We start from the raw sequence: 11,973 nt of genomic DNA on the forward strand, positions 1-11,973 counted from the left end.
AACCTACAGTGGTGTAAAGTACTTAAGTAAAAATACTTTAAATAACTACTTAAGTCGTTTTTTGTGGTATCTGTACTTTACTATTTTTTACAAATTTTCTTCACTCCACCCCTAAAGAAAATAGTGTACTTTTTACTCCATACATTTTCCCTGACACCTAAAAGTACTCATTACATTTCGAATGCTTAGCAGGACAGGAAAAATGGTCCAATTCACACACTCATCAAGAGAACATTCCTGGTCATCCCTACTGCCTCTGACCTGGCAGACTCCCAAAACATAAATGCTTGGTTTGTAAATGACGTCAGGTTGGAGTGTCCCCCTGGCTATCGATAAATAAATAAAAAACAAAAAATGTGTCATCTTGTTTGCTTAATATAAGTAATTTGAAATTATTTATACTTTTACTTTTGATACTAAAGTATATTTTTGCAATTACATTCACTTTTGATACTTACATGTATTTTTGATACTTACATATATACTTACATATATACTACTTTTACTCAAGAACTATTTTACTGGGTGACTTTCACTTGAGTTATTTTCTATTAAGGCATCTTTACTTTTACTCAAGTATGATAATTGGGTACTTTTTCCACCACTGACAACAAAGCACTGGAACTGTTGAATTAATCTAACAAAAATAAATGACAAAGTTTGGAAGCAGAACTGTCGACAGCGGGGGATAGACAATGTTCCATTTTGTCGTCGTCATGTTGGCTTTCCAGCTCCTGGTAAAGGTAGCCTGCTTGCTCTTGAAAACCTTTCTCCTTATCGATAGGGTTTACAGCGGTTAGCTCCGCCCATGGTTGGCTGCGCGTGAACTACAATTATGATGCGGTGTTTCAACGTTTAGAAACATAAATCATCCCTTGCGAAACGGTTTTCGAAACTTATGCTGTTATGGATTTGTGTACGGTTCGTTCAATCACTATCTGAATTTAAACAACTAAGACGGATAATCATTTGATCAGTGCAGAGGAGAACCTCACTCCAAAATGTTTTTTTTTCCTTCCGTCAAGACCAGTATGTATATTTGTATGTAGAGAGTGCCAATCGAAAATTGAAACAGCATGGGGAAAATAACACTGAAATGGCTTATTTCTTTAAGTCTCGACGTAGCCTCGAGACAGTGGAAAGTTTTGCTGGAGAAACTGAGGAACAAGGGGAATTTCCAACACCAACATCACAAATAAGGGATCCGGGTGACTCAAAGTGAAAAGGAAACCCAAACCGGGGTGGTGCGAATAGTTTCCAATAGAAATGAATTTTCATTTGGCAGGATTTGCAGAGGCGCTTGGGAAGATGCTTTTTGTATACCTGAGGCCAGAGATCAAAATCAAGAGCATTATTATGGCGAGAAGTGGTTCGGACAGAGCTGGGGTTGGCCAGCATTCAAATCCTGGAATCTGGAAGATGAGTCAAAATGGCAATGCAATGTGGGTGTAGAGTAATTGTTTTTTATTTGACATGCTACCTCAGTGATGATTCATGTCGCAACCATAGATGTGTGGTACTGTGATACCAACGTACTGTTCGTAGAGGACTGTCAGATTTATTAAAATGTTATTTTCTTTCTGTTAATTTTCTATTGAATAATGTTATTTGACTCATTAATTAAATACATCTTAACAGATAAAATAAGCTTATTGACATGTTTTAAATGTGTGTTTAAAAAAAATATATACTGGTATTCTAAATATACTGGAATTGATTAATATTGAGATTACAGTGGGAAGGCACATTTTAAGATAGAAAGACAATTTGTAGCCTATGAAGTTAATATAATATTGTTTGACCAGTGACCTCATTGTTGCTTGCTTTATAGTTGTGCAAGTACATTTTAAATGCATTTTAATATCTTAATCTCAAATTGAAATCATTAAATTCTATATTCCTTTTGGTACTTGCACCACACCATACTTACTGCATGACCAACTCGTCAATAGCTCCTCCCCAAATAGGAAGTCGTGCACAAGCATTGTTTACAATTTGCCAGGCAAAGGTAGAAGACAACGTGAATACGTACGTGTAGGTTTTGATGACAGTTCATCACATTATTGTTGTTTTCTAAAAAAAAAAGTTTAAGATTTATTAGCAAATGACAATGGAGAATGCTGGCCACTTTCAAAGTCAGCTAACCTCTCTCATGAACGCGGTAGTGACGGCAGCGGTCGTGGAAATAGTCCGACTTGTAGAGGACAGCGCCGTGGTCCTTCGCCAACAGTTGTCCAAGAGTAAACTGGAGAACGAAGCATTAAAAGTCGAAAACGAGTCCAATAAAAAGAAGCTGCAAATTTTGGAAGGCAAGTCGATGGCGGCAAAGCAGCGTTCTGTCGCTCGTCATGAAGCTGATGGCAGGAAATGTAACTCGTGTGGATGGTTGGAAACTAAGTTGATTGCATTTGCTTTGTTATACGATTTATTTTTTGGCAAATAATCAAACATGTATTTTATGGTTTCTTTTGTTTATGATAATTGTATAGATGAACCTGTCCACACAAAAGACGATGGAAAGGGAGAGAAGACAGGTGCAGGGCTGCAATCTCAGGATCCGGCTGGCCAATCCCAGGTTTGTATACGGGCATTTCCATGTAAAAGGCCCATGAATACTAATTATTAGTTCATGGGAGTACATTACATTTGGTGTCAAATGAAAGCTAAGAGGTTAAATGAAGGCATATATAAATGTTTCAACCATTTTGCATCCTAAAAATTAGCAATAAGCAAAGACTGATTTCTGGTCAAACATGGAAAATGGATCTTACTACTACTACTACTACTAGAGGTCGACCGATTATGATTTTTCAACGCCGAAACTGACTATTGGAAGACCCCAAAAAGACGATTAATCGGTCGATTTTTATATCTATATTTGTAAAAAATGACAATTACAACAATACTGAAAGAACACTTATTTTAACTTAATATAATACATCAATAAAATCTATTTAGTCTCAAATAAATAAAGAAACATGTTCAATTTGGTTTAAATAATGCAAAAACAAAGTGTTGGAGAAGAAAGTAAAAGTGCAATATGTGCCATGTAAGAAAGCTAACGTTTCAGTTCCTTGCTCAAAACATGTGAAAGCTGGTGGTTCCTTTTAACATGAGTCTTCAATATTCCCAGGTAATAAGTTTTAGGTTGTAGTTATTATAGGACTATTTGTCTCTATACCATTTGTATTTCATATACCTTTGACTATTGGATGTTCTAATAGGTACTTTAGTATTGCCAGCCTAATCTCGGGAGTTGATAGTCTTGAAGTCATTAACAGTGCAATGCTTGAAGCACAGCGAAGAGCTGCTGGCAAATGCAGGAAAGTGCTGTTTGAATGAATGCTTACGAGCCTGTTGCTGCCTACCACCGCTCAGTCAGACTGCTCTATCAAATAATAGACTTAATTATAATATAATAACACACAGAAATACAAGCCTTAGGTCATTAGATGGTCAAATCCGGAAACTATCATTTCCAAAACAAGATGTTTATTCTTTCAGTGAAATACGGAACCGTTTTGTATTTTATCTAACGGGTGGCATCCATACGTCTAAATATTGCTGTTACATTTCACAACCTTCAATGTCATGTCATAATTATGTACAATTCTGGCAAATTAATTACGGTCTTTGTTTGGAAGAAATGGTCTTCAGACAGTTCGCAACGAGCAAGGCGGCCCAAACTGCTGCATATACCCTGACTCTGCTTGCACAGAATGCAAGAGAATTGACACAATTTCCCTAGTTAAGAGGCAATATTACCTAAATATGCAGGTTTAAAAATATAGACTTGTGTATTGATTTTAAGAAAGGCATTGATGTTTATGGTTAGGTACACATTGGGAGAGAAACGGCAGTAACGACAGTGCTTTTTCGCGAATGCGCTTGTTAAATCACCTGTTTGGCCAAGTAGGCTGTGATTCAATGATAAATTAACAGGCACCGCATCGATTATATGCAACGCAGGACAAGCTAGATATCATCAACCATGTGTAGTTAAGATTGATTGTTTTTTATAAGATAAGTTTAATGTTAGCTAGCACCTTACCTTGGTTCCTTGCTGCACTCGCATAACAGGTAGTCAGCCTGCCACGCAGTCTCCTCGTGGAGTGCAGTGTAATCGGCCATAATCAGTGTCCAAAAATACAGATTATGTAAACTTGAAATCGGCCCTAATTAATCGGCAATTCCGATTTATCGGTCAACCTCTACTACTACTACTACTACTACTACTAATTATTATAATAATAATAATAATACAAAGAGAATCACAAAGATGCTGTGAAAACAAACAAAACCAATGTAGAGATCTGGCAGGTCTTGGGCAATCGTCTCCCACAGCTTCAGATGATAAGGTGCTGTTCAGCTGGGCAGTAATTTAAGTGGAACAAGTGGAGTGGATGTTTTCTTAAACGACATCTAGCAGAAAAAGTCTTACAAGGTATTTGAAATGCATCAAAGCTCAATGTTACCACTACCAACTAATATCAACATTTAAATGTAGTTTTGCAGAAATCATTAGCCTGTAAGTTTAAGAAATATATTGTTATACTTTTACCAAAACACCACATCTTTAAGTGGGAAGATTATGAAAGTTTACAGAAGTAACAATTAAAGGTAGAGCTACCAATTAGTTGTAGTTTACTGATCATTTGGTTTATGATTTATTTAGTGATTAAAACGTGTCATTCTGTTTCCAAATCGGTAACAGAATGACTCAAAAAATGATTTGCAAAATGACTGCAACTGAATTGGCTACAATAGGAAATCATAGTAGACACAAACCACAGTTGTCTTCTGCTACTGTCCTCCCTTCCACCAGCCTACTGTTATGTTCAGCTCATAGTGTCTCCTGCTACTGTCCTCCCTTCCACCAGCCTACTGTTATGTTCAGCTCATAGTGTCTCCTGTTACTGTCCTCCCTTCCACCAGCCTACTGTTATGTTCAGCTCATAGTGTCTCCTGCTACTGTCCTGCCTTCCACTGGTATAACTGTTATGTTCAACTCATAGTGTCTCCTGCTACTGTCCTCCCTTCCACCAGCCTACTGTTATGTTCAGCTCATAGTTTCTCCTGCTACTGTCCTCCCTTCCACCAGCGTACTGTTATGTTCAGCTCATAGTGTCTCCTGCTACTGTCCTGCCTTCCACTGGTATAACTGTTATGTTCAGCTCATAGTGTCTCCTGCTACTGTCCTACCTTCCACCAGCCTACTGTTATGTTCAGCTCAGAGTGTCTCCTGCTACTGTCCTGCCTTCCACCAGCCTACTGTTATGTTCAGCTCATAGTGTCTCCTGCTACTGTCCTCCCTTCCACCAGCCTACTGTTATGTTCAGCTCATAGTGTCTCCTGCTACTGTCCTCCCTTCCACCAGCCTACCAGCCAGTGTCTCCCTACTGTCCTCCCTTCCACTGGTTCTGTTATGTTCAGCTCATAGTGTCTCCTGCTACTGTCCTGCCTTCCACCAGCCTACTGTTATGTTCAGCTCATAGTGTCTCCTGCTACTGTCCTCCCTTCCACCAGCCTACTGTTATGTTCAGCTCATAGTGTCTCCTGCTACTGTCCTCCCTTCCACCAGCCTACTGTTATGTTCAGCTCATAGTGTCTCCTGCTACTGTCCTCCCTTCCACCAGCCTACTGTTATGTTCAGCTCATAGTGTCTCCTGCTACTGTCCTGCCTTCCACCAGCCTACTGTTATGTTCAGCTCATAGTGTCTCCTGTTACTGTCCTCCCTTCCACCAGCCTACTGTTATGTTCAGCTCATAGTGTCTCCTGCTACTGTCCTGCCTTCCACCAGCCTACTGTTATGTTCAGCTCATAGTGTCTCCTGCTACTGTCCTGCCTTCCACTGGTATAACTGTTATGTTCAGCTCATAGTGTCTCCTGCTACTGTCCTCCCTTCCACCAGCCTACTGTTATGTTCAGCTCATAGTGTCTCCTGCTACTGTCCTCCCTTCCACCAGCCTACTGTTATGTTCAGCTCATAGTGTCTCCTGCTACTGTCCTCCCTTCCACCAACCTACTGTTATGTTCAGCTCATAGTGTCTCCTGCTACTGTTCAGCTCATAGCTACTGTCCCTTCCACTGGTATAACTGTTATGTTCAGCTCATAGTGTCTCCTCTACTGTCCTCCCTTCCACCAGCCTACTGTTATGTTCAGCTCATAGTGTCTCCTGCTACTGTCCTGCCTTCCACCAGCCTACTGTTATGTTCAGCTCATAGTGTCTCCTGCTGTCCTCCCTTCCACCAGCCTACTGTTATGTTCAGCTCATAGTGTCTCCTGCTACTGTCCTCCCTTCCACCAGCCTACTGTTATGTTCAGCTCATAGTGTCTCCTGCTACTGTCCTCCTTCCACTTAACCACTCATAGTGTCTCCCTACTGTCCTCCCTTCCACCAGCCTACTGTTATGTTCAGCTCATAGTGTCTCCTGCTACTGTCCTGCCTTCCACCAGCCTACTGTTATGTTCAGCTCATAGTGTCTCCTGCTACTGTCCTGCCTTCCACCAGCCTACTGTTATGTTCAGCTCATAGTGTCTCCTGCTACTGTCCTCCCTTCCACCAGCCTACTGTTATGTTCAGCTCATAGTGTCTCCTGCTACTGTCCTGCCTTCCACCAGCCTACTGTTATGTTCAGCTCATAGTGTCTCCTGCTACTGTCCTCCCTTCCACTGGTATAACTGTTATGTTCAGCTCATAGTGTCTCCTGCTACTGTCCTCCCTTCCACCAGCCTACTGTTATGTTCAGCTCATAGTGTCTCCTGCTACTGTCCTGCCTTCCACCAGCCTACTGTTATGTTCAGCTCATAGTGTCTCCTGCTACTGTCCTCCCTTCCACCAGCCTACTGTTATGTTCAGCTCATAGTGTCTCCTGCTACTGTCCTGCCTTCCACCAGCCTACTGTTATGTTCAGCTCATAGTGTCTCCTGCTACTGTCCTGCCTTCCACCAGCCTACTGTTATGTTCAGCTCATAGTGTCTCCTGCTACTGTCCTGCCTTCCACCAGCCTACTGTTATGTTCAGCTCATAGTGTCTCCTGCTACTGTCCTGCCTTCCACCAGCCTACTGTTATGTTCAGCTCATAGTGTCTCCTGTTACTGTCCTCCCTTCCACTGGTATAACTGTTATGTTCAGCTCATAGTGTCTCCTGCTACTGTCCTGCCTTCCACCAGCCTACTGTTATGTTCAGCTCATAGTGTCTCCTGCTACTGTCCTGCCTTCCACCAGCCTACTGTTATGTTCAGCTCATAGTGTCTCCTGTTACTGTCCTCCCTTCCACTGGTATAACTGTTATGTTCAGCTCATAATATTGATGTATTTTTCTGTCCAGTGGGGTTCACAGCAAGAGTGTGAAAACAGTCTGGACAACCCCCTCACTCTCCCTGTCTCTCTTCTGTCTCTCTCCAATTAATGTCACTTCTCTTGGCTCTTACTGAGGCCTACCCATGAGTCCCCCCTCTTTCTATTTACTGTAATCAGCCACCTCACCCACTGAGCACCAGGTTTCCATGGACGTTGAAAAGTAGTTGAAATTTGGTCAATCCACATCTGAACCAATCATAGAGATCTGTTTCACAAGTTTGGACAACAGTAGGGAAAAGTAGAGTATAGCTCAGTACAGTCGGAGAACTCCTGTAAAATATTGTACATATTTAGTTGTTTTTTAAAACTTTTTGTGTGTTTGATAACTCATTGAATTTCTAGCGAATATGTCTAGTTTCCTTGACCAATGGAATGGCAGATTGATTTCTTTGCTTTGCTTAGCTACCTGACTTCTGTTTGCATTACAGAGATGCATTCAGCACCGCTTCTAGTTTAACCCAGCCAAAGTGAGAGGACTACAGTGTGGAGATGGCAGAGGGCTCCCTTGTAGTGAGGGTGGCTTTATACACTGGACTGACGTGTGGTGAGCTTTTAGCGCCGTATCGGCAGCAGAAGAAGCGTCACCCAAGTGGATGTTACACATCACCAGTGGAGGAGTCGTCCTCCACTAGGACGTGGCTACCGAGGGCTGGGGACTGAGAACAACGTCAGGACCGGCTAGCTAACTCTGCCATCATCTAACCTGTCCCTCCCTAGTGCCATCTAACTCGGCTGCCAGACGAATAAAGGCCTTCACCAAGAGCAGGCACCATCTGAAGCTGTCAAGAATTCACTCTCATATTTTTTCTTATTTTTTTTTACTGCAGTTTGGTGTTCTTTTACCGATTTGTACTGTGATGTCCAAACTTGTGAAACATAGACATCCATGATTGGTACAGATTTGGTCAAGCCCGGACCAACCAAATGTGGTAGCCAGTATGTAGAATAATACTCAAAATGATATTATATTTTTGTACCATGAAGAGAATGCCATTCTTAATGATGCATTTCTGTACAGCACAAATCAGAGACCCATGATGTCATTCTGTCACTATAATTGTGTTATAGGGTGTTAATCCACTTAATTTACTGTAGTTCTTCTAACTAAAATAGTTTTTTTTTTCAATTTGAAGGTGTCATGTCATTCTTTCTGCAGACATCATTCTGTCTTAATTCAAAGTAGATATTTAAGAGTTTTTGGAAAATGTAGTTACATTTAAAAAAAACAGATTTGACCTGCATTCTGTTACCAAACTTTACATCTGCACTTCCTGTAAATTAGTTTTTGTAACATTTTCAGTGGAAATTGTTAAAAGTTGTTACCATGGAGAAGGATGGAATTAAAGTACTTCGCATCAAGAAGGAAATAAATGATGACACAGAACATGACACACCATCTCCAGTGACAGGTGAGTGTGACAGTTTGATGTATCACAGTTCTATGTTTGAGAATAGTGCATAACCTTTTGCCCAGACTACATATTAAGCTTTTTGAAGTGAATTTCATACGTTGTATTTACTGTAATGGCACCTGTGTCTGTTTCAGATGAGCAGCTGTGTCCCAAAGTGGACATGGTGTTTGTTAACGAGTGGAGCCAAAGCCTGTGGCGAGACGACAGAATAGACAGTAAAGACAGAACAGAGGAAGAAACTCCAGGATCATCAATGACCCAGCATCAGGTCAGTCCACTTTCCATCAGTTTTTTAAATGTTTAAATCTTAGTTAAGGCCTATGTGATACAAACACACATGCTGTTGAGATGGTTGGTTGTGAGATATACAGATCTATTGAGCCATGTTTTGGTCATAAAAAAACTAAAAACTAATCAGAGACATGACAAAAGATGGGAAAGGGAAGTAAAATACAACCGTCAAATAATCAAACCCAAACAATGGAAAAGTTCTTCAAGAAGTGAACCTGTCCCAGTCATCTAAGTGTCTCCAAAGGTCCAGCAGCATCTGGAAATGAACAACAAACTTAATCCCCTAAAAAGACAACAAAGACCGACACACAACATTTTTTACAAAAAATAATGAAGCTTTTTGAATGTACAGAAGTGGCGTGTTGTATCGACATAGGCCTCTGACTACCAGGCAGGCTACCAAGTCCCTCTACGTGTTTACTTACATACAGTTGGTCGTCTTCTTACAGAACGGAGGGCTACTTCAGTGCAGTAAGCTGAATCCCTCCACTCCCATCCTCAAAGTCTTCTGTGATCCTGAACTAGACACGTATCCCGACTACCGACTGAAGAGGGAATCTCTGAATTATCTGTTCTCCTTGGCACTGACTGGTCAAGACAGACAGATGGCAACATTCAAGATCCTCGTCTTTATTTACTGGTTGGCCCACGGGACCTCCTATAAAACTGTCTCTGAGACTTTCGGAATCCCTCTGTCCAATGCTACCAGCATCGTCCGCGACGTTGCGGACAAACTGGTCAAGCTCTCTCTGAAGATTGTGAACAAGCCCTCTTCAGGCGAGCTGGCTCTCACGATGCAAGGGTTCGGCAGACTGGCCCGTCACCCGGTGTTTGAGAAGGCTGTGGGGGCCATAGGTGGGTGCCACGTCAGGGTCAAGATCCCCGGTGTACCGCAACCCCAACAGCGTCCAGGTGACCAGCCCCTCCCTGAGAAGGCCCTCCCCACCATCAACTTCCAAGGGGTCTGCGACCACACGGGCAGCTTCATCGACGTCTTTGCAGGGCTGCCTGGGTCTATGACCGACGTGAGGATCCTGAGGCACAGTCCCCTTTACAAATGTGCCCTCTACCCTCCACCCGGATGCTTCCTCCTAGGCGACGGCGGGTACCCTTGCCTACAGACGCCTGTGTGCATCATCACACCCTATTCAAAGTCTGACCAGAACCCGGTGCACGTCCAGTTCAACCAGCACCACGCCATGGCTCTCTCCTCCATCGAGAGGACCTTCGGCATCATGAAGAAGCGCTGGCACATGATCTTCCTGCAGCCTCTTGAGCTCCACCCAAGCTTCATCCCCAAAGTGCTAGCGGTGTGCACCGTGCTGCATAACATCTGCCTCAGGTCGGGAGACTTGCTGGAGCCAGTGAAGATTGAGGATGGAAGCAAGGTGACAGAGGCTCTGAAGGAGTGGCTAGCGTCCAATGAGACCAGCGGAGAGGCGTTGAGGGACAGTTTGGCTCAACGGAGCTCTACAATGAAATGCATGGCCACTGTGAAAGATGAGCGAGGTACATCTGCACCAGCAAACATGACGGCAGTGCAAAAAGAACACGCTTACAACATAGTAGTGATGGAACATTGATTTGGTGATCACAATTGATGGGTCGAATAAGTCACCATCAGTCACCGATTACACCACTGGCTAGCTGTGATACTTCATCAGCCCTTAAGTGGTGGTGGAACTGTTACTACTGACATTTTTGACTTTTTCACTAAAACAATTAAGCATAGTCGCCTCATATGCCAGTGTTGTTTCTTTACCATGTCAAAAATCATCCACTTTATTTCAAATATGATTTCCTTTATACTGTACACAGTATAGTGAAACACGATTTGGATTATGTTTTTGTGAGTGGTGTAAATGAGTGGGGCAGGTATTTGAACTTGTTGCTGTCTTTTTGATCAATTCAGTGATTATTACAAGTGTGTTCTACTCAATGAGTTATACTGTATACTCTAGATGACTGATAGGGGGCGCTACCACCTTGCCCCCATCTTGGCACTCTCTTATTTAGCATAAAAATTAAGTGAAAAAATATATTCTCCTTAGAGTACATTTATTTTTAGATGACTAATGTTACCGTCCCCACAACAACAACAAAAATACATGTAATTTTGTCCTTGAATCCATTTAATTAAACTACTGTAGAATCCCTTTCTTTCCTATGGAGAACTGCTCCTACTAGGGAGTGTCATATGGCTGACTGGTGGCTTCAAAGCCTCTCAATGGCCAATACATGGCATCAGTAGTCTAGGGTTTATATACATCGTTTCTACTTGTTACCTTTTCTTTTTCGGTTGAGTTGAAAATAAAGCAATATATCTACCTCCAAATCCTTTGTAATGCGAATGGATTATTTTTTTTTCTTGTACCTTAGCCTTTCTGCCCTATAATACTATGGTTTATTCAAATGTGTGTGTGTGTGTGTGTGTGAGAAGTTTTTCCTGAATTTTCAATGCAGTAGTTTCGGCTTAGAAAAACTGAAAGGTTATGTTATTTCCCAAAGGTACCACCAGGAGCCATTGAATGAATTTGTGTTATTACTGTATGGATACTCAAAGCATCCCCTATAAGCAGGCAGGTTTTAATCTGTCTTCTGGGACCCGCAGCCGTTTCATGTATTTGAACTATTCCATAGCTAGCTCACCTGATTCATCTAGTCACCTAAGCATCAAGCCCTTGAATAGGTGAGTTGGGTCAAGGCTACAACAAAATTGTGAAGCATCTGGGTGGGGTCCCCAAGGAGAGGTTTGAAAACCACTACCCTATAGTCTACAGGCTGTGGTATGCAATCAAGTCTGATAAAAGCATTCTTCATTGTGCCACCTAAAGGGACATTTTTACCTTAGAGGAAAATACGACATGGTAGGTTCATGGTGCCAGGCTAATTTCAATCACCAATG

The 11,973-nt window shown here is 41.9% G+C and overlaps 1 protein-coding gene across 5 annotated transcripts; it reads left to right on the plus strand.

Moving 5' to 3' along the window:
* Nucleotides 1–769: 769 nt before the first annotated feature.
* LOC124013946 (protein ALP1-like) lies at nt 770–11,473 on the plus strand. 5 transcript variants are annotated; one of them, XM_046328527.1, is made up of 5 exons: nt 770–1,442; nt 2,490–2,575; nt 8,666–8,774; nt 8,912–9,045; nt 9,500–11,472. In XM_046328527.1, exons 1-5 carry the CDS (start codon nt 1,430–1,432, stop codon nt 10,649–10,651), a joined length of 1,494 nt encoding a protein of 497 aa, XP_046184483.1. In that variant the 5' UTR covers nt 770–1,429; the 3' UTR covers nt 10,652–11,472. The 5 variants fall into 5 exon arrangements, with proteins under 5 accessions (XP_046184483.1, XP_046184482.1, XP_046184479.1 ...); XM_046328526.1 differs by lacking the exon at nt 770–1,442 and adding an exon at nt 1,791–2,385 and having other exon boundaries at nt 9,500–11,473; XM_046328523.1 differs by lacking the exon at nt 770–1,442 and adding an exon at nt 1,793–2,369 and having other exon boundaries at nt 9,500–11,470.
* The last annotated feature ends 500 nt before the right edge of the window (nt 11,474–11,973 follow it).

This window comes from Oncorhynchus gorbuscha, linkage group LG25 (assembly GCF_021184085.1).
Source record: "Oncorhynchus gorbuscha isolate QuinsamMale2020 ecotype Even-year linkage group LG25, OgorEven_v1.0, whole genome shotgun sequence".
Taxonomy (NCBI): domain Eukaryota; kingdom Metazoa; phylum Chordata; class Actinopteri; order Salmoniformes; family Salmonidae; genus Oncorhynchus; species Oncorhynchus gorbuscha.